Below are 23,454 nucleotides of genomic sequence, written 5' to 3'. Positions count from 1 at the left end.
GCGGCGGCAGGGGCCGGGCCAGCAGCGGCGGCAGGGGCCGGGCCAGCAGCGGCGGCAGGGACAGGGCCAGCAGCGGCGGCAGGGGCCGGGCCAGCAGCGGCGGCAGGGACAGAGCAGGGGCCGGGCCAGCAGTGGCGGCAGGGGCCAGGCCAGCAGCGGCGGCAGGGGCCGGGCCAGCAGTGGCGGCAGGGACAGGGCAGGGGCCGGGCCAGCAGCGGCAGTACAGGGCAGGGGCCGGGCCAGCAGCGGCAGTACAGGGCAGGGGCCGGGCCAGCAGCGGCGGCAGGGACAGGGCAGGGACCGGGCCTGCAGCGGCGGCAGGGACAGGGCAGGGGCCGGGCCAGCAGCGGGGGCAGGGCAGGGGCAGGGGCCGGGCCAGGCCAGGCCAGGCCGGCAGCGGGGGCAGGGCAGGTGCGGCAGGCCGGCGGCGGGGGCAGGGCAGGGGCCGGGCCAGCAGCGGGGGCAGGGCAGGGGCCGGGCCAGCAGCGGGGGCAGGGACAGGGCAGGGGCCGGGCCAGCAGCGGAAGCCGGGACAGGGCAGGGGCCAGGCCAGCAGCGGGGGCAGGGACAGGGCAGGGGCCGGGCCAGCAGCGGGGGGAAGGGCAGGGGCCGGGCCAGCAGCAGGGGCCGGGGCAGGGGCAGGAGCCACTGGGGCAGGGGCAGGGGCCAGGCCAGCAGCGGGGGCAGGGCAGGGCAGGGGCCAGGCCAGCAGCGGGGGCAGGGCAGGGCAGGGGCCGGGCCAGCAGCAGGGGCAAGGCAGGGGCCGGGGCAGGGGCAGGAGCCACTGGAGCAGGGGCAGGGGCCAGGCCAGCAGCGGGGGCAGGGCAGGGCAGGGGCCAGGCCAACAGCGGGGGCAGGGCAGGGGCTGGGCCAGCAGCGGGGGCAGGGGCAGGGCAGGGGCCGGGCCAGCAGCGGGGGCAGGGCAGGGGCCGGACCAGCAGCGGGGGCAGGGCAGGGCAGGGCAGGGCAGGGGCCGGGCCAGGCCAGGCCAGGCCGGCAGCGGGGGCAGGGCAGGGGCCACGCCAGGCCGGCGGCAGGGGCCGGGCCAGCAGCGGGGGCAGGGCAGGGGCCGGGCCAGCAGCGGGGGCAGGGCAGGGGCCGGGCCAGCAGCAGGGGCAGGGCAGGGGCCGGGCCAGCAGCAGGGGCAGGGCAGGGGCCGGGCCAGCAGCGGGGGCAGGGCAGGGGCCGGGCCAGCAGCGGGGGCTGGGCCAGCAGCGGGAGCAGGGCAGGGGCCGGGCCAGCAGCGGGGGCACGGCAGAGGCCGGGCCAGCAGCAGGGGCAGGGCAGGGGCCGGGGCGGGAGCCAGGGCAGGGGCCGGGGCGGGAGCCGGGCCAGCAGCGGGGGCCGGGGCAGGGGCCGGGCCAGCAGCGGGGGCCAAGGCAGGGGCCGGGCCAGCAGCGGGGGCAGGGCAGGGGCCGGGCCAGCAGCGGGGGCAGGGCAGGGGCTGGGCCAGCAGCCGGCGCAGGGCAGGGGCCGGGCCAGCAGCGGGCGCAAGGCAGGGGCCGGGCCAGCAGCGGGCGCAGGGCAGGGGCCGGGCCAGCAGTGGGCGCAGGGCAGGGGCCGGGCCAGCAGAGGGCGCAGGGCAGGGGCCAGGCCAGCAGCGGGGACGGGGCAGGGCAGGGGCCGGGCCAGCAGCAGGGGCAGGGCAGGGGCCGGGCCAGCAGCGGGGGCAGGGCGGGGCAGGGCAGGGGCCGGGCCAGGCCAGGCCAGGCCGGCAGCGGGGGCAGGGCAGGGGCCAGGGCAGGCCGGCGGCGGGGACAGGGCAGGGGCTGGGCCGGGCCGGGCCAGGCCATAAGCAGCAGCAGCAGCAGCAGGGCAGGGGCGGGGCGGGGCGGGGCCAGGCCGGGCCAGCAGCAGCAGGGCAGGGGCCAGACTCAGCAGAAGCAGAAGCAGCAGCAGCAGGGCAGGGGCCAGACTCAGCAGAAGCAGAAGCAGCAGCAGCAGGGCAGGGGCCAGACTCAGCAGAAGCAGAAGCAGCAGCAGCAGGGCAGGGGCCAGGGCAACAGCAGCAGCAGCTGGACAAAACCAGGCCGGCAGCAGCAGCAGCCGGACAGGGGCCAGGCCAGCGGCAGCAGCAGCCGGGCCATGGGCAGCAAGCAGCAGCAGCAGGGCCATGGGCAGCAAGCAGCAGCAGCAGGGCCATGGGCAGCAAGCAGCAGCAGCAGGGCCATGGGCAGCAAGCAGCAGCAGCAGGGCCATGGGCAGCAAGCAGCAGCAGCAGGGCCATGGGCAGCAAGCAGCAGCAGCAGGGCCATGGGCAGCAAGCAGCAGCAGCAGGGCCATGGGCAGCAAGCAGCAGCAGCAGGGCCATGGGCAGCAAGCAGCAGCAGCAGGGCCATGGGCAGCAAGCAGCAGCAGCAGGGCCATGGGCAGCAAGCAGCAGCAGCAGGGCCATGGGCAGCAAGCAGCAGCAGCAGGGCCATGGGCAGCAAGCAGCAGCAGCAGGGCCATGGGCAGCAAGCAGCAGCATGGAGCTGCAACAGTAGGGTCACAGCAAGACTAGAGATGGCAGCAGCAGCAGGATCAGGGACAGAAACAGGGCCAGGCACAGATGTAGCTCCGGCAGGGCCATGGGCAGGGGCAGCAGCAGCAGGGCCAGGGGTGGCCGCAATAGAAGCAGGAGCAGCAGCAATAGAAGCAGGGCCAGGGGTAGCAGCAGCAGCAGGGCTATGGGCAGTGGCGGCAGCAGGGTCAGGGTAGGGACGATGGCAGCAATAACAGAAGCAGGGCTAGGTGCGGCAGCAACAACAGAAGCAGCAGCAACAACAGAAGCAGGGCCAGGGGCAGCAGCAACAACAGAAGCAGGGCCAGGGGCAGCAGCAGCAATGGAAGCAAGGCCAGGGACAGCAACAACAGAAGCAGGGCCAGGGGCAGCAGCAACAACAGAAGCAGGGCCAGGGGCAGCAGCAACAACAGAAGCAGGGCCAGGGGCAGCAGCAACAACAGAAGCAGGGCCAGGGGCAGCAGCAACAACAGAAGCAGGGCCAGGGGCAGCAGCAACAACAGAAGCAGGGCCAGGGGCAGCAGCAACAACAGAAGCAGGGCCAGGGGCAGCAGCAACAACAGAAGCAGGGCCAGGGGCAGCAGCAACAACAGAAGCAGGGCCAGGGGCAGCAGCAACAACAGAAGCAGGGCCAGGGGCAGCAGCAACAACAGAAGCAGGGCCAGGGGCAGCAGCAACAACAGAAGCAGGGCCAGGGGCAGCAGCAACAACAGAAGCAGGGCCAGGGGCAGCAGCAACAACAGAAGCAGGACCAGGGGCAGCAGCAACAACAGAAGCAGGACCAGGGGCAGCAGCAACAACAGAAGCAGGGCCAGGGGCAGCAGCAACAACAGAAGCAGGACCAGGGGCAGCAGCAACAACAGAAGCAGGGCCAGGGGCAGCAGCAACAACAGAAGCAGGGCCAGGGGCAGCAGCAATGGAAGCAGGGCCAGGGGCAGCAGCAACAACAGAAGCAGGGCCAGGGGCAGCAGCAATGGAAGCAGGGCCAGGGGCAGCAGCAACAGAAGCAGGGCCAGGGGCAGCAGCAGCAGCAGTAGGGTCAGGCACAAGGGCAGCAACAGTAGCAGCAGGACCATGGGCAGCAACAGCAGGGTCAGGGACACACAGCAGCAGCAGTAATAGGATCAAGGGCTGCAGCAGCAGCAGCGGCAGCAGGGGAAGCAGCAGCAGTAGCAATAAGCACAAGAGGAGCAGTAGGGATAGGCATAGGGGCGGCAGCAGCAGCAGCAGAGATAAGCACAAGGGCAGCAGTAGGACCAGGGCCAAGGGAAGCAGCAGCAGGTATGGGCCAGGGACAGCAGCAGGGCCAGGGGCAGGGACAGCAGCCGGGCCAGTGGCAGGGGCGGCAGCAGCAGCAACAGCTAGTAGCAGGGACAGCAGCTGGGCCAGTGGCAAAAGCAGCAGCAGCAACAGCAGCAGGGCCAGTGGCAGGAGCAGCAGCAGCAGCAGTTGAGCCAGGAGCAAGAGCAGGGCCAGTAGTAGCTGCAGCAAGGTCTGGGACAGCAGCAGCAGCAGCAGCAGTAGGGGCAGGGGCAGCAGTAGGGGCAGGGGCAAGAGCAGCAGCAGGGTCTGGGGCAGCAGCAGCAGCAGCAGGGTCTGGGGCAGCAGCAGCAGCAGCAGGGTCTGGGGCAGCAGCAGCAGCAGCAGCAGGGTCTGGGGCAGCAGCGTAGGGGCAGGGGAAGCAGCAGCAGTAGGGCCAGGGGCAGGGGCAGGGGCAGCAGCAGCAGCACCAGCAATAGCAGCAGCAGCACCAGCAATAGGAGCAGTAGGAGCAGCAGCAGCACCAGCAATATGGGCAGTAGGAGCAGCAGCAGCACCAGCAATATGGGCAGTAGGAGCAGCAGCAGCACCAGCAATAGGGGCAGTAGGAGCAGCAGCAGCAATAGGAGCAGTAGGAGCAGCAGCAGCAGCACCAGCAATATGGGCAGTAGGAGCAGCAGCAGCACCAGCAATAGGAGCAGTAGGAGCAGCAGCAGCACCAGCAATATGGGCAGTAGGAGCAGCAGCAGCACCAGCAATATGGGCAGTAGGAGCAGCAGCAGCACCAGCAATATGGGCAGTAGGAGCAGCAGCAGCACCAGCAATATGGGCAGTAGGAGCAGCAGCAGCAGCACCAGCAATATGGGCAGTAGGAGCAGCAGCAGCAGCACCAGCAATATGGGCAGTAGGAGCAGCAGCAGCACCAGCAATAGGAGCAGTAGGTGCAGCACCAGCAATAGGGGCAGGGGCAGGGGCAGCAGCAGCACCAGCAGGGGCAGGGGCAGCAGCAGCAGCAGTTGGACCAGGGGCAGCAGCAGCAGCAGTTGGACCAGGGGCAGGGGCAGTGCAGCAGCAGCAGCAGGGGCAGTGTAGCAACAGCAGCAGGGGCAGGGGCTGTGCAGCAACAGCAGCAGGGGCAGGGGCTGTGCAGCAACAGCAGCAGGGGCAGGGGCTGTGCAGCAACAGCAGCAGGGGCAGGGGCTGTGCAGCAACAGCAGCAGGGGCAGGGGCTGTGCAGCAACAGCAGCAGGGGCAGGGGCTGTGCAGCAACAGCAGCAGGGGCAGGGGCTGTGCAGCAACAGCAGCAGGGGCAGGGGCTGTGCAGCAACAGCAGCAGGGGCAGGGGCTGTGCAGCAACAGCAGCAGGGGCAGGGGCTGTGCAGCAACAGCAGCAGGGGCAGGGGCTGTGCAGCAACAGCAGCAGGGGCAGTGCAGCAACAGCAGCAGGGGCAGGGGCAGGGGCAGTGCAGCAACAGCAGCAGGGGCAGGGGCAGGAGCAGCAGCAGCAGCAGGGGCAGTGCAGCAACAGCAGCAGGGGCAGGGGCAGTGCAGCAACAGCAGCAGGGGCAGGGGCAGTGCAGCAACAGCAGCAGGGGCAGGGGCAGTGCAGCAACAGCAGCAGGGGCAGGGGCAGTGCAGCAACAGCAGCAGGGGCAGGGGCAGTGCAGCAACAGCAGCAGGGGCAGGGGCTGTGCAGCAACAGCAGCAGGGGCAGGGGCAGTGCAGCAACAGCAGCAGGGGCAGGGGCTGTGCAGCAACAGCAGCAGGGGCAGGGGCAGTGCAGCAACAGCAGCAGGGGCAGGGGCTGTGCAGCAACAGCAGCAGGGGCAGGGGCTGTGCAGCAACAGCAGCAGGGGCAGGGGCAATGCAGCAACAGCAGCAGAGGCAGGGGCAGGAGCAGCAGCAGCAGGGGCAGGGGCTGTGCAGCAGCAGGGGCAGGGGCTGTGCAGCAACAGCAGCAGGGGCAGGGGCAGTGCAGCAACAGCAGCAGGGACAGGGGCAGTGCAGCAACAGCAGCAGGGGCCGTGCAGCAACAGCAGCAGGGGCAGGGGCAGTGCAGCAACAGCAGCAGGGGCAGGGGCAGTGCAGCAACAGCAGCAGGGGCAGGGGCAGGAGCAGCAGCAGCAGCAGCAGCAGGGGCAGGAGCAGCAGCAGCAGCAGCAGCAAAACAGGTGAAGGAGCAGCAGCAGCAGCAGCAGCAGTAGCAGGGGCAGGAGCAGCAGCAGTAGCAGGGGCAGGGGCAGCAGTAGCAGGGGCAGGGGCAGCAGCAGCAGGGGCTGGAGCAGCACCAGCAGGGGCAGGAGCACCAGCAGCACCAGCAGGGGCAGGAGCACCAGCAGCAGCAGCAGTAGGGACAGGAGCACCAGCAGCAGCAGGGGCAGAGGCGGCAGCAGCAGGGGCAGGGGCAGCAGCAGCAGGGGCAGGGGCAGCAGCAGCAGCAGCAGCAGGGGCAGGGGCAGCAGCAGCAGCAGCAGCAGCAGCAGCAGCAGCAGCAGCAGCAGGGGCAGGGGCAGCAGCAGCGGCAGGGGCAGCAGCAGCAGCAGGGGCAGCAGCAGCGGCAGGGGCAGCAGCAGCAGCAGGGGCAGGGGCAGCAGCAGCAGCAGCAGGGGCAGGAGCAGCAGCAGCAGCAGCAGGGGCAGGAGCAGCAGCAGCAGCAGCAGGGGCAGGAGCAGCAGCAGCAGGGGCAGGAGCAGCAGCAGCAGCAGGGGCAGGAGCAGCAGCAGCAGCAGGGGCAGGGGCAGGAGCAGCAGCAGCAGCAACAGCAGCAGCAGGGGCAGGGGCAGGAGCAGCAGCAACAGCAGCGGCAGGGGCAGGAGCAGCAGCAACAGCAGCGGCAGGGGCAGGAGCAGCAGCAACAGCAGCGGCAGGGGCAGGAGCAGCAGCAACAGCAGCAGCAGGGGCAGGAGCAGCAGCAGGGGCAGGAGCAGCAGCAACAGCAGCAGCAGGGGCAGGAGCAGCAGCAACAGCAGCAGCAGGGGCAGGAGCAGCAGCAACAGCAGCAGCACCAGCATCAGTAGGGACAGGGTCAGGAGCAGCAGCAGCGCAGCAGTAGAAGCAGGGGCACCAGCAGCAGCAGCAGTAGGAGCAGGGGCACCAGCAGCAGTAGGAGCAGGGGCACCAGCAGCAGCAGCAGCAAGGGCAGGGCAGGGGCACCAGCAGCAGCAGCAAGGGCAGGGCAGGGGCACCAGCAGCAGCAGCAAGGGCAGGGCAGGGGCACCAGCAGCAGCAGCAAGGGCAGGGCAGGGGCACCAGCAGCAGCAGCAAGGGCAGGGCAGGGGCACCAGCAGCAGCAGCAAGGGCAGGGCAGGGGCACCAGCAGCAGCAGCAAGGGCAGGGCAGGGGCACCAGCAGCAGCAAGGGCAGGGGCAGGGGCTCTAGCAGCAGTAGGGGCAGGGGCAGGGGCTCTAGCAGCAGTAGGGGCAGGGACAGCAGCAGCAAGGGCAGGGCAGGGGCACCAACAGCAGTAAGGGCAGGGGCAGGGGCTCTAGCAGCAGTAGGGGCAGGGACAGCAGCAGTAGGGGCATGGGTAGCAGCAGCAGTAGGAGTACGGGCAGCAACAGCAGTAGGGGCAAGGGCGGCAGCAGCAGTAGGGGCAAGGAAAGTAACAGGGTCAGGGAGAGGCAGCAGCAGGGCCAGGGGCAGCAGCAGTACGGCCAGGGGTAGGAGCAGTGGCACCAGGTCAGCACGGACATGGGCAGGGGCAAAAGCAGCAGCAGGAGGGTCATGAGCAGGGGCAGCAGCAGGGCCAGAAGAAGGGGCAGCAGCAGTGCCCAAATTTAAGGTAAGAACAAAAAGCATATTAGCAGCAGCAGCTACAACATTAACAAGTATCAGCAGTAAAACTGGGCTGGTTGCTTTACTATCAAATTGTGATTTTTGTGGTGTACAATACATGAGCAAAACCATCCATCATCCAAACCAGCGTCTTCCCAAGAGGAGAGTAGGAGCCCTGGGCTTTTAAGTTGGTCCTGACATTTAAGATTAGTGATCAGCATCACTCATCTCTGAGTGACATTACGTGATCAATAAACTCCAACAATCCCTTGGATATAAACCTACACAGGCTCAATTCGATTGGAGTGCCTTAATTACCCACTAAACCACCAGGTGCCATAATTTGGTTATGTGGTTACCACCCAATGTAATAAATGGTTTCCTGGTGTACAAGAAACAATTTGGCTTGTCACTCAGCGTAGACTCATCCATATGCAGAAGGAAGAAGAAAGAATGAACGAAAGACAGACAGACGAGGAAGGAAGGAAGAGAGGAAATGACAGACACCCTAAGCAGCATTACACTGAGCAAAACGTTAATGATAAAATCAACCACAGGTCTGTTGAATCGTACTGATTTTCTTTATTTACTTTATTAATTGGAACACTGGCGGAGTGTGGATGAAAGCGTGGTAACTGGATACACAACCATCCTTTTCATACAGACCACTCCAAGTGAATCCAAGTACAAATGAAAGAAAAAATACACTCTGCTCTTGAGAGACAATGCTGCTCGTCTTATAAGGCCTGGCTTTATACGGCAGCACTGATGTACATGAAAAAAAAACTTCAGCTGGTATTCTGGAAGCACAAAAAAGCCTGGACCAGTCACCTGTTCCTAGACTGGTTCTACCGATGCTTCCTTCCATAGGTGGAGCAATGTTTGCAAGAGTCCGATGTTGAATTTAAGATGCTGCTGGGGAAGGTGGGGGGGGGGGGGAATGCTACTGCCGATCTTATAGACAGGATGAACAGGTGGTTAGTCCGCCACAGAGCAGAACCAACATGCTATATATATACGTCTATACCTAACCTGGAGCATCCCAGAGATGTTGAAGTCATGGGCTTAGATGGCAGTTCAAAAGCCTATCCTAGGGTAGCAGCAGCTGTGCATGGCCAAGATAGACAAGTGTTGTACACCCTGCAGTTGTGTTCAGAAATGAGTTTTGTCCTGTTAGGAGAAAGAAAAGAACCTCCTACCAGCTCACGACAGGGCCCAAAGTGGAACAGCATCACAAAGTTAGGCTGGTTGCATTACTGTTCCAATAACACGAGAAGGAGTCTGGCATATAGGCCCTACTTGCCACGTTCCAGAGCCCCACCCTCAAAGGTAGGCATGACAGCACAAGCTTGGCCATCCTGATGGATGGGACACTGCTGAGTGGAAACTGGGAACTAGTAATGCAGAAGGTCCAAGGTGTACAGCAAACAACTCTTAAAATGCTGGGACAGGAACAGAGGGCAGCCTGGTCCGAAAATGGCCCACACGGACACAATCCAGTGCATATGTGCACACAGGGCCTGAAGTAAAACCCTTGAACAAGGCACAAGAATCCTTAAAAAATGCAAGGAAAGGGGATATTTGCCCCAGGAAAACCAGGAGGGGGATCAGTGGATTACAAAAACAGGACAGGAGCAAGCACTGGAGGGGGGGGGGAGTGGTCCCACAAGGGGAGAGGGCCTAGAAAAGGCTATCCCAACAGAGGAAGACAAAAGAAGGCAACTTATGACTTTTGGAAGACTCTGGACATCCCGTATGGAAGGGTTACGTCCACCTAGGCACTCACAGGCACAGAAAGCCATTCAGAGAAATCCAAAAGCTGCCTGCTCCAGGAAGCCCCTGACAACATGGCACTCGGCTGAAAGAGAAGTACAAACACCTCACAAATAATGGGTGTGGCAGCACTAAAAACCCAGGACGGACAGCCTCCGGTGATACCACGAGGAGTTTCACACAAGCTAGCACCTATAGCCAATGATTGGTTTACTGCTGGGTTTTCCCTGCTAAGCAGATCATGTTACCCTACACCACTGGGGTGGCTCAGCATAGCTAGTAGTTGCGATGGTACTACACTGACAGTTGTAAATCTAATGCTTTGGCAAATATGCCAGGGTTGCCCCAACCATGAACAGTTACTACTGTCAGTATTAATACACTATAATTCCTATAAGAGGTACCGGCAACCTTATTATCTGAATGGGTTAAATAAAGCTAATTCAGTGCGATTATACAGAGATGGTAATAGAGTTACATGCAGTTAGGTGAAGTGGCCATAGAACTGCTCCTAAGTGACTTCAGTCAAACCCCAACAAGTGCATATACAATCATATTTTTGCTCTAGGACTAATGGTATTAGTGATACTTCAAGATTTTTGGCGAGTTTGGTAATAAACCAAGTTAGGTTGGCTTCTGAACAGACTTAGTTATTTTGGGATGGTCAGGTTAGGCTTTTTATTATTATTGTTAGATTTTGGCTACGATGGTTAAATCAGATTTTGGCCCGATGACCTAAGCTTGGTATTACCATCTGGGCAGATATGTATGCGTGCCTGTCTAAGTTAGTCAAGTTAGCCTAACCCATATTATAGCTCAGTGGCAGAACAAAACAATGCTATGCCTCCATACCCCACCCACAGCACTTCTTTATGATCACACTGCTGGCTTGTATCTACTGTTAAGGTACATGTCAGCATTCAAGATGGACAGCTAGCAATTATAAGTTAGGTGGGAAAAAAGAATATACATCTACAGCTAGAAGCCTTTATCTAAGACTAGGTGGCTTAAAATTATCTCCATTATACCTCCCAGTGAAATGGGTTATGGCAGAGGAAGAATCATTATTTAGACTTTGCTTCAATGTAAAAATTATGGTACTCACAGCAGTTCACAGCAAACAGTAGACGTGGATGAAGTAGTGGCAGCAGAAGCAGTGGCAGTGGTGGTGTGATGTAGCTTGCAGAGATCCAGTGAACAATGGTGTCACTCCTGCATTCTGTAAAATTTATTATCAACAATCATCCATCATCAAGAATAATCAATAATCAACAACAACGATCAATCATAGTCATCAATCATCGTCATCATTAATCATCATCTATCTATCTATCTATAGCCCGACGCCCTAATCCCGCAAAGGGTGGCCGCAGACAAAACGCCTCCAAATCGCTCGTCACCCACCATTTGACTACCCTCCCCCCAACTCTCCCCTCCCTCCCTCATATACCTCTCAACTGCATCCCTCCACCTCATCCTCGGTCTACCCCTCCCTCTCCCTCCCTCCACCTCATCTACATACACCCTCTTAGTCAGTCTTTCATTCTCCATTCTCTTCACATGTCCAGTGTATTTCTCCTAATCTTCTCAACCACATCCACATCCCCAATAATAAAATCAAATCCATGCCCAGGTCTCATGGCTTCCCCACACAGAGGCTGGCCAGGGAAGAGCAGAAATTCTCTATGTGCTGATGGACTGAAGTTATATTTAAAAACAAGCCAGTGTTTTTATATACGAGGAAACTGGTGCATGTCAAAAACTCAATCCAAATATTAAGATGTGAAAAAAAATAAATAAATAAATACATATGCCTTAGTTAAGAGGTAAAAATGTCTCCTTGGTTACTAGTTAAATGACCCTCTCATCCTACACTTGGCCATCAACTCGGCTGAAAGGAATAAGGGATCTTTACCAGGTTCGTGTAAAACCACTCCAATTTCTTTACTGTACCTAAGAAAATAAATGTTAAAAAATCAATATTGTCCCAACCCTGCTCAGAATGAAAAGACATTAATTCAACACAAAGTCAGAATCACAAAAAAGGTTGTTTAATGAATCGATCTATCATGTAATCCGGCGCTAACTGGGATGCCTTCATGGGGTGGCACAAATATTACCAGGCAGTTCCTTGTCTGGTCCTACACGTTCTTCATCTACATCCTTATCACCAAAATGGAGGATGGACAGAAGGGGTAACACGAGCATACAGTTCACCAGGTTTATGCCTCAGATGTGCTTGGAGTCATGTTTTATCCAATTCTTGACTTTTTTTTTTTTTTTATGCAAGGTACAAACCAAAGGCCAGAAGCCCACGAGACCGTCCTCTCAAAGAAAAATAAAAACAATAACAGAGCCAAATTCAAGATCTGCTCACAATGAGATGCATCAACACACTGAGTTTAAAAGACTTCAGGTCACAGGTAGCTGGAAATACTGACTGCAGCAGACAGTTCTGGTTGACCTGTTGCATACATGAAGGACTGAGTAAAGAGGGCTGAACCCAGGTACTGTACATTAAAAATGTGAAAAATACTGTACGAAGACTGAGTACAAAATCAGTACCATCATCATCCCAACTCTCCCAGTCAGAGATGGGGCAAGGTGGGGTACAGAAAGCCAGGAATGGGAAAGAATGTAAGTGGCAAAACTATTCAACAGCAGCCCACCCGCCATTCAAGCCCCTGGAATCCTGACTCCACCTGATAAGTACAAATATCTACAAGTAACTTCAGTCGAAACAAATGTACAAAAAGATATACAATTAAATGTTGCACTTGGCTGTGCAGTAACGTGGATTGGAAGCCTTTTTTCTTCTTGAAATTCATTCAGTGGTGTACTTTTCTGAAATAAGTCGAGAAAGTATAATTTCATCCCCCTTCGTTTAAAAACGTCACCTCATCTCATGTAATGTCACTAAGCACCTATCACCAGCATTTAATTTGTCACCAAGCAGTTTTGTGTTATACAAGCTTTAGTAGAAGCTTTCAGTTTTAAGTTAGTGAACCACACTGAAGAGTTTTGATGTGGCTGTCAGTAACTCCTTTGCCACTTGAGACTTCATAATTTGCACAATCATCTGGTGGCAACTTGGGTAACGTAACAAATACATCCCTTGTGCTTTATGTCCATATCTTCCTATCGTGTCTTTTGAAGCATAATGTTCACCTACAGGGTTAGACGAAAATATTTTCGACTTATCTACTTAAAAATAAATAAAAAATAACAGCCTTCCCCTCTCCGTTGGTGCAAACCTACAAAGCAGGTGTGCCACTGTAAAGCCACCTAGACGTCCTAGTGACGGATACCTTCACAATGGCAACAACTTAACTATGCCCAACTAATTAAAAATCCCTCTATATCCTCTGTCTCCCAAAAGGAGGATGGAGGACTGTAAAAAAGACAAGTTCAGCCTGCAGCTGCAGTCCAGTGACAACGTTCATATGAGTACAAGTCCCTTAAAATGGGGAAAATCCAGCTGGAAAAGGTCCAGAGGACAAAAACAGGCTGGCTACCAGCAATGCACCGATAAAAGGGAGCTAAATAAATAAAAGATGCCATACTGAAAGGTGCAAGCCATCCAAGAAGTATTTCAAGGACCAGGTATGCTTGGATAGTACAGGAAAGTCACACAAAACACGCATCTTCCAACCAACAAATCTACAATGAATTTTTCCCTCTGCTGAGTGACTCAATGCACCCATTCCACAGGTTGTAGTATTATTCCTTTACATTCCTAAGGCACTGATATAAATGGTTTTATTCTAAAACCAGACACATGGACAACACATCCAATTTGTAGGCTTGACAGCTTGGTGGCATCCCACCTTTATAAAATCTCAATGCATGCAAAAAACCTAGTTCACAAACTTCCCAATTTTACAGTCCCAGATATGAACAAGTAAGGGTGTGCAGGGAGTAATTCATGTGATGTGCTGTAATAGCTGTCTGTCAGTCTGTATGTGATTGGATCTGGGTGCAAATGTCATCTGCAGAACCATGCAGGTGAAAACATAATAAGCAAGATTATGAAAGGACATACAACCAGTACGCAAGTGGTGGCGAGGGATGCTTCTGTCATGGCAGGTGCTGGTGTGGGGGACACTTTCCTGTGATGGCACTAATGTTGCTGGATAGCTCTGCTGCCTAGTCACACAAATGTCCTTCAAATCCTTCCTCAAAAAGATGGTCATGGACTCTAGAAGGTAACTTCAGCCTGCAGTTCGCCAATGACAACTACAGGCATCCACTTACAAGTCCACTATGGCTCACGCTTTGAGCCCTGGACACAGGAGACACACACACGATGAGTTTAACATGATGCAAACCTGCCACCAAAGCTCCTCAGTAAAGTGTATTTTACACTAAATAAAACTGTGGAAACATAAAGGCTAAAAGGCTTAACATCCCTTATACAATAAGTCCTTGTTGTAAACTGCCATTTATTCTTTGTTATTAGGTCCATACTGTTAAATAAAGTTGCCTAATAAAGTTTCACTTTTAACTATAAAGATGCTCTGCCAGTCTCCAATGTTACCGTTCTGTATAGGAACCTCAAGTATCTGAAGAGATTATGCCAAGTTAAGTTATTTAGGATACTGGCGGTTATAATTCAAATAATACTGCAATGGTTATAACAGGGCTTACTGTATATGGGGTTATGTTAAGTGGCTACAGATGTTTACACTGCACAGGTTGGCTGCAGAAGTTGCCTGCCTGAAGTTAACAGGTCTGCTGGCCAGACACACCAGAGTTACTTTACTTACTACTACTACTACTACTAAAGCAGTATTAGTGTGCAACTTTAATCCCTCCCCCACATATATATCCTGTCACAGTGTACTCGGTATATATTTACAGCAGCAAAATACCTGCAACAGAATTAAAAAAACAATACATTAGTTATATGGGATTAAGAACAGTGGCCACACAGGCTACTCCCAAATAAATGGTCCTCACTCATCCAAGTCCTTAGGGTCAAATGCAAACACTTTTTTCCCCCGGTTCCTGAATTGTTAAGAACTTCAAAAATACATTACACCTATGGCATTCATCCATTTTACTTGCTCTGTATGGTTTAACTAACATACCCGGTAGCATTTTTCCCCCAGACTGCTTCCAATACTATATGTTTGTTTATAGTGCATCTCAGCAATTTCCAATTCAAAGAAGAATAATTCCATAAAGAAATTAAAAATACAGCTTCTCTTCCACTGAACTCAGCCTAACTCTGCAGGATTAACCACATTAATAAAAAATAGTATGAGTTTCAGCCAGCCATGGAATTCTAAGTTTCTTATCTTGCCATTCAAACCCAATCATTCCCAGATTTTTTTAAATAACTTGTACAGTACAGTATATGTAAGTAGTTCTAGACACTGACTGGTAGTGTGTGTGTGTGTGTGTGTGTGTGTGTGTGTGTGTGTGTGTGTGTGTGTGTGTGTGTGTTTAATAGATTGAAACAAAGTCATTACATCTAAAATAATCCTGTGAAGCAGTCAGTTACCTGTTCTAAAATCCTCCCAGTTTTCCAGTGCACAGAAAAAATTACAAAGATGAATTTTCCTGCTGGGTGGTGGTGGGATGAGAAGGTTTTCTATTACAAGATGCCAACTGGCATGGTTTTCTTAACTGTGGTGAGAGCATTTGAACGTAGCCGTCATTTAGCTTTTTTACAATGTTATAAGATTGTTACTTGTTCTACCATCCATTTCTATAGCAGTTTTTTCAACGATATTTTTTTACTTTCTTGTTTTGACATACATTTCAAAGAAAATCAATTATGCCTCATCCCGTTCCAGAATCCTGAATTCTAGTGTTGTTTGCCACAAATCTGGTGATGATCCCATGGGTACAGGCAGGGTCCCATTATACGGACATCCGCTATGTGAGAAACTTACGATATGACAACAGGCAATTTAGATCCAAATTCGGTGATGCGAGCATGAAAATCCAATGCTGCTATGGGGGTCTGTTATCCCAACCCTGTTTTTCTCATAAGTTACGTACGCAGTTAAAAGACTTTTCACTATCCTATTTTTCACTCCGTTATACAAGCTTTCGCTATCCGGGCAGTATACAAGCATATTCCATTCATATAACAGGCTTCGGATGTACCGGCATATTATTATCCTACCATGAAGGTCTGGAGGGGAAAAAAAAAAATCACATTCACATTACCCATATCTAATACATCCTGACATCCCCAGCCACAAAGACCCAAAAATCACACTACATGGACACCTAAACCTATGTGAAAAAATTACAAGTAACCGGTTCCAGGGTCCATGACTGGCTACGGCACCTTACACGACTACTGGGATCCCCCTCCTATCTAACCACAAACTTCAGACACTTCAGGGCCTTTGCTAGTACTACACAGGCTTACATACAAGAAACTTTCCTCTTTATCCGAACTATCGATACCCGTAAAAGTAAATTAACGGTTTGAACAGCAGACAGACCCAACCATTACATTCTTTTCCTTCTAGTTTGTTTTCTACATTTTTCTGATTATCTGTGGAATGGCATATAACTGCTTTTGGGTGATTTTCTATATATTACTATATTTTAATTTGGGGGGTGCCAAATACTACACGTTTTTGTCCATGATCTGCTTTCCTGATCCAAGTTGTTTCTTTTGCATGACGGCAGACACTTATGAAAACTTACTTTAATCTTCTAAAATTCAATTACCTGCCATTTTGCAATCTGACGGGCCAGGATGTCAATTTAATTAAGGTCAGATCAGTTTTTGTTAGCTTTGTTTTGGCTGGTTTGGTTACAGTTGTTAGGTTAGGGCAGGATTAATTCTGAAGTTAACACAGTTTTGTCAGGTTACCTTAGCCTAATGTTAAGCTGGGTTAGATGAGTTTATGTTAAGTTAGTTTAAGTTAGGTAAGGCTAAGTTGTTATTTACAGCAAGACTAGCCACAATTTCAACAGATACGAGTACAATAGATTTCATTACTTCACTGCCATTACGCTTCAAGAAACGCAGCAGGAAAGCTAACCTATATGATAATCAACTGAAAATCATTTACCATAAACATTTTTTTTATAAAGGCTAAAAAAACATTCAGGAGCAAAATTAAGTAAATTGGTAAGGTACTTCTGCTGCTTGAAGTTAAAATGTTACTTTACACCCGAAAATTCACCAAAATCTGATCGTACTACACCATTTCCTCTAAGTGAAGGGATTTTCCCATTTATCCAAATCCTTGAATGGCTACGAAGAAATACTCATAGTACAAGCAGGTCCTGATATACAAGGAACCACCACATGAGAAACCAGTGATACGAGATAGGGCAAATTAAGACTCAAATTTGCCGATGCAAACATGAAAATCCGATGTTGCTGTGGAGATCCTAATCAAACCCTGTTTTTCCCAAAAGTTATGTACTGTACTTAGTTATCAGTTTTAGCCATCCTACTTTTCACTCCATTGTACTCGTTTTTGCTCTATTTTTCACTCCAATATACAAATTTTTTATATCTTATTTTTCACTGATATGAGCTTTCACCATCCGAACAGTCGTCCATTATGTATGCTACTCATAACAGGGCCTGCATGTACATAGGTTTTCCCACTTTTATCAAATGATCAAGACTGAAAATCCTGGAATTCTATGGCTGACAAAAAATGAACCCTCACCCTTCAAGATGAACATCCTAACTTAACCTACAAGTAAAAATTGTTGAAGCAAACAAGAAAATACACTATACATAAAGCTACGTCAAAAAGTTCTGGTGAAAGAGCCACTTCTGAAAAAAGGAAAAATTAAACATTCACCATTTAGTAGTGATTATAGATCAGGGCTAAATCGGTATTTGAATTTTACACCTACCCTGTAAAAAAAATAATCTGAAATCAAAGTACGAATTAGGTTAACCTGTGAAAAATGAAAACAACACCTACTTGTTATTTAAAGGGTCTTTTGCTGTGATGGCCGACCACTGTTTCTGGTTTAGTCTTCCTGCTGTGATGAGCGACCACTATTTCTGGTTTGCTGCAGTCATTTGGGAAGTCAGCATCACCTGTAGAGTGCAGCGGTAGTTAGTTTACAGTGTAGTGGTTGTTGGTTTAAAGAGCAGTAGCAGTAGTGATTGGTTTGATGTCTAGCAGTAGCAGTAGTGATTGGTTTGATGTCTAGCAGTAGTTAAAAGTTGCAGTTCCTGGCTCCACTGAACCTCAACTCTAAGAGACAACTCGCTATGAACACACCAAAGTCCATTCCACCTGGTAGTCACCGCCCAGCAACACCCTACACCCTGTACCGTAAACAGCACATAATTCAAAGTAACCCAGTCTACTGTAATCCGCCAAACATACCTTCAGTCACTCAGCCAGACCACCTCCACTACCAGCAAATAAAACACTCGTCCACGCGGCCACTTTCCTTCCATCACTCGTCTCCTTCTTCTGCACAGCCGCGTCAGACCGACTTTCTCCACACCTGAAACACACCAATTAATTTTACTACTCACCAAATCCCATGACATTAACAAAAATATAACAAATTTTAAGAAGCCGTCAATGTGTAGTAATTACCGTTCATCAGAACAGCGCCAAAATTACTGTAGTATATACGAAGCAAGACTTAACGGCATGAGATAAGAAATTAAAAATATACCTTTCAAAAATACGAATATAAATTTCTACAATTTTTGCAACTTTTTAACAAGATATTTAACAGCTGTATTTCCTTAGTACTACATTTGAAGAAATTAGTCTTCTTATAAGTTTGAGCGTTCAAAGACAAGAATCTGAATATCGCGGGGATGCCAGACACTCCTTTTTGGACAACTTTGGCATATTATTATAAGGTTTTTAGGAATTCAAGTATTTCTTTTTAGTATATTAATTGTAGGCCCCTACTGATGTATACCTGTTGCCGAACTAAATTTTCATTCACTAATTTACGCTTTGTTACGAATTAATATCCGTAAATTTCGCCTTTCAATGTTTTGCTTTAAATGATGCACAGACCGACAAACAATACGAGTTGATAAAATAAATGTGTAATTGTAGTAGAGAAGGAAGTAGATGGTAGATGTGACGATGGTAGCAGTAGATGGTAGACGTGATAGATGGTAGACGTGATAGATGGTAGACGTGACGATGGTAGGCGGTAGATGGTAAAAGTGATAGATGGTAGATGTGATGGACAGATGGTACACGTAACTGATAAACTGTAAACGCGACAAATGGATGGCAGACGTGATAGATATATGGTAGACGAGATAGATAGATGGTAGACGCGATAGATGCATGGTAGACATGACTGATGGTAGACAATCCTATTAATATTACTTTCCTGGGTAACCTTCCAGCCGCCGCCGACCCCTCACAGGCAGCAGTGTCAGGCTCGTATTCTCGTTCAAGGAAACTCCCTAACACCTTCTCTTACGCGATTTATTTGACTACACCTGACTGTCCCGTGTTACATAAATCCTTCCACTATCGCCACACTCTGCATAATTAGCGTACAATAGGATATCAGCCAGCCATAACCAAAACTAAACCGCTAAGGAAGAGGCGTTAGGGAGCTTCCTGTGTCCTGTTGGTGCGCCGGTTACTGAGAAAATAAATCTTAGTCCACTTCCGCATTCACCACCACAAGTAGTGTTGATGAAACAGGAAGCTCCGTAACACTTTTTCTTAAGCGATTCATTTACCAGACTACAGTATAACATTGGATTGTACATTAATTTTACCGTTTTAATATTGACATGGTTTTTATCTAATATTTATGAGGATGAAGTGTAATGGGCAAAAATAAACCACTACAGAGAAGGTGTCACGAAGCTTCACTGTCTCACCTACAAAAATGGTCGAGACTTTTTTGTGTGTATGTGGATTCAGGAAGCTTCTTAACACCCTTTCCTAACCGATTTATTCTGCCTACTGCACTCCAGTATGTTACCAATGCAAGCTGAATTATAATTAAAACACTATAAATAAAATACAAGAGGAGGTTATAAGGGTAATGTCCAAAATAAATCGGTTAGTGACAGACGAGACGACGCTTCCAATGAGACAAAATTCGGATGGTTGAGACTGCCAAGCTCGAGAGAGAGAGAGAGATTTGTAATAGAAAGGCCAAAGGTAAATCGTTTTCATAATCTTTTAATTATTTATCGTCTCTCTCTCTCTCTCTCTCTCTCTCTCTCTCTCTCTCTCTCACACACACACAAATCTAGGCACTGAAAGCTACAAATATGCTTCATGTGTAGAATATGGAGAATTAGAGACTGACTAGGAGTGTAAGGTGATGTGAAGGGGGAGGGGGAGACTGAGGATGAGGTGGATAAGTGAGAGGAATGTGAGTTGGTGAAAGGACAGTCTGATGGCGAAGGACAGGGTGACATGGAGGCGATTTGTTTACGGTTACCCCTTCCGGAATTAAGGCATCTGGCTACATACAGATAGACAGAGATAGATATACAGTTCAAGACGGAGACAGGGGGATAGATAGGCAGATACACATAATTCATGACGAAGACATGAATAGATGGACAGACATAGGCAGATAGATATATACCTCGAGATGGAGAGAAAGAGATAGGCAGATAGATATATACCTCGAGACGGACAGATACAGTAGACAGATAGGCAGATAGATAAATACTTCGAGACGGAGAGATATAGATATATAGACAGATAGATAGAGATATGTACTTCGAGGACAGGATAGATAGATAGACTGATAGATAGACAGTTCCCTTATAAATACCCCCAACTAAGATCATTTATAAAATATGCTCACTGGATTTCCCGCCACTGATGACGTCACGATCAATAACATCACCACGAGGCCGTCTCTCTCTGCGTTTCACCCCCCCCCCCTCTCTCTCTCTCTGCGTTTCACCCTCCCCCTCTCTCTCTGCGTTTCACCTCCCCGCCTCACTCTCTGCGTTTCACCTCCCCCCTTCTCTCTCCCTCCGTGTTTCACCTCCTCTCTCTCTCTCTCTCTCTTCCCCTTCCCTTCCGTCCTAGTCTCTCTCTCTCTCTCTCTCTTCCCCTTCCCTTCCGTCCTACTCTCTCTCTCTCTCTCTCTCTCTCTCTCTCTCTCTCTCTCTCTCTCTCTACCAAATTACTCTTATTAACCAAACTAAATAACCATAATGAAAAATCACCGTTTTATAATCAGTACGAAATTACCCCTCTCATGCTGGGACAACTCTCTCTCTCTCTCTCTATCTATCTATCTAACAGACAAGTAGATTCAACAGGAGTGAGTCATAACTGAAAATGGTTGGGAAAATTGGCCAACTGGCAACCTTCACTCTCTTAATTCCCTACTTCCCTCCTCGCTCGCTCTCTCTCTCTCTCTCTCTCTCTCTCTCTCCACTTACATTTTCTCCCTCTTACTACTGCTTTCTTCCTCTTTCACCGCAAACTTTCCTTCCAATATTTCTCTCCCCTCCTCCTTCCTTCTTCCCTCCAACCCCTACTTCCTCCCCTCTCATGCCTCCAACCCCTCCCTCTCTCCCCCTCCCCCTCCATTTCCCCTCTCTCCCCTCTTCGCAGACTCGGTTTCGGTGTTGTCAAGGTAGCGCTTTTCATCGCTAGGTCTAGAGATTCACTTCCGTTTAGCAATTATCTAGTTAGCAATAAAATCTAGTAATATCATAGAGCGGTTTTCACAGTTTTAGATAATATTATTGAAATTTTGCATTTTCCAGCCTTTTTTTTTGGGGGGGGGAAATTACACACACACACACACACACACACAGGACAGTACGAGCTTGATTCATGCCTGTAAAGATACAATTAGGTAAGAACAATTAGGTAACACACACACACACACACACACACACTATGTAGCAAGTCTAGCAGATTTGGGGATGCAGCAGGTTTAGCTACACTTGCGATGCTGGATCTGACAGCGCTATGCAGTACGATATTTGGACGACTGTGATCTGTCGACCTCTCCGCCTTGCGTTTGAAAATCACTCATATCCACCCCACGCAGCGCACAATGGCACCCCAGCCAACCCCAAAATAGGTAAGGGAGTATAGTAAACCCCGGTGGATATGTGGAAGCCTTGACTGACGCGGGAAAGGGTGAAAAATGGTGAGGTTAGGGTGGATTGTTTGAGTGAGGGGGTGGCGGTGGCGGACGCACGATCCAGGCGTTACCATAGCTTTATCACGAAATTCCCGTTTTTTTACGAGTTACGGTTTGGTTTTCGAGAAGTAATTAGTATTTGGGTAACCGAGAGGGGATACGCCACCTGTAACGCCGAGAAAGCGGAAATACAGGGGTAACTCGAGAAATGCGTTACCTGCAATCTCGTTACCACAATTTTAACATTATTTGCGTTATTACTTTATTTTTGCCTGACTTTATTAGTAACCGAGTACCTAGTTCAAGAAAAATACCGTCAGTAACACCACAAGGTTACTAATTTGGAGGTAACGAGTACTGCGTTACCAAATACCCATTACAATATCCCCGTTACCTGCCTGTCACCATATATTTTTCAAGATGTACTGAACCGAAAGTGAAAATGGAAATGTAACAAGAGTACAAAATTGAAGGTAACGAGTAATGCGTTACCATGCGTTACCCACTAATTCCCTTTACCTGCCCGTTACCACTTTTTAATACGTAACTAGTAACTGAAAGAAAAAATTGTCAGTAACTTCGCAAAGGTATAATGTTGGAAGGTAGCTTGGGTAATGTGTTACCGTGCCATCCGTTACCCACTGAATTCCCGTTACTTTCCTGTTACCACTTGATTTTTTATAAGTAATTAGTAACTGAAAGGAGAAAACTGCTGTAACATCGCATGGGTATATAATTTAAGGTACCCGGAGTAATGCGTTACCCACTAAATTCGTTACCCGCCTGTTACCACTTGATTTTTTATTTGTAATTAGTAACAGAAAATTACCGCCAAATATAGCAAGGACACAAAATTGAGGGTAACCTGAGAAATGCGTTACCAAAGCGTTACCCGCCAAGAAATCGTTACTTGTCCCTTACTACTTTGATTTTTATATATAAGTAACTAGTAACTGAAAGGAGAAAATGGCCGCGGGTAACGCCGAAAAGGTAAACGGTTTGAAGGTAACCTAAGTAATGCGTTACTAAGCGTTACCCCCATAATTCCCGTTACTTACTGTTACCACTTGATTTATTTAGTTTGGTTAATAAGAGTAATCTGGTAGAGAGAGAAAGATTGTGTGTGTGTGTGTGTGTGTGTGTGTGTGTGTGTGTGTGTGTGTGTGTGTGTGTGAGAGAGAGAGAAAGAGATTGAGGATGAGAAGCGTGTGTGTGTGTGTGTGTGTGTGTGTGTGTGTGTGTGTGTGTGTGTGTGTGTGTGTGTGTGTGTGAGAGATTGAGGATGAGAAGCGTGTGTGTGTGTGTGTGTGTGTGTGTGTGTGTGTGTGTGTGTGTGTGTGTGTGTGTGGTGGCTGAGGGGTTACAAAGTCGTCCCTTGTGTGAAATACCGTGGGTTCGATCCGGCACTCAGGAAAGGAACAGTTTGGAGAAGATCAAGGTTCCTAAAATAGCCGATTGATATACCACGTGACCGACATACCATAAAAATACCCCTGCTAATACCACTACACCAGCCCTGAATGAGACAGCCCTGGTATGGATTCAGTATGGACGGTGGGTGTTAGCGCCGAAGTGGTGACGTGTGTGTGTGTGGCAATTACTGGACCTATGGGAACGGAGTATTAAGACTAAGTATAGAGTTGGACACTAATAATAATAATAATAAATAATAATAATAATAATAATAGTGGTAGTTGTAATAATAGTACTAGTAGCAGTTAGTAGTAGTAGTACAGCAGCAGGAGCAGTAATAATAATAATAATAACAATAATTATAATAATAATAATAGTAGTAGTAGTAATAGTAGTAGTAGTAGCAGCAGTAGTAGTAGTAGCAGTAGTAATAATAATAATAATAATAATAATAATAATAATAGTAGTAGTAGTAGTAGCAGTAGTAGTAGTAATAATTAATAATAATAATAATAATAATAAAATAGTGGGAAAACTTCATGTCATTAAACTTCAGCTGGCATCCTGAGAGAGAGAGAGAGAGAGAGAGAGAGAGAATGTGACCTTTAAGAGCGAAGTTTTACCCTATTCCGTGTGTGTGTGTGTGTGTGTGTGTG

The 23,454-nt window shown here is 50.5% G+C and overlaps 1 protein-coding gene across 1 annotated transcript in view; it reads left to right on the top strand.

Annotated features, from left to right (window-relative positions):
• Positions 1–21,207: 21,207 nt before the first annotated feature.
• LOC145396627 (uncharacterized) overlaps positions 21,208–23,454 on the top strand; it is a 25,798-nt gene continuing 23,551 nt past the window's right edge. Inside the window, exon 1 of the mRNA XM_080269980.1 lies at positions 21,208–21,322. Coding sequence (XP_080126106.1) covers positions 21,208–21,322 — 115 coding nt within the window. The remainder of the gene's footprint in view (positions 21,323–23,454) is intronic.

This window comes from Coenobita brevimanus, chromosome 4 (assembly GCF_032717465.1).
Source record: "Coenobita brevimanus isolate Jiangsu-jjx chromosome 4, ASM3271746v2, whole genome shotgun sequence".
NCBI lineage: Eukaryota > Metazoa > Arthropoda > Malacostraca > Decapoda > Coenobitidae > Coenobita > Coenobita brevimanus.
Note: the sequence above shows the minus strand (reverse complement) of the source record. Positions and strands in the feature narration are given on the sequence as shown.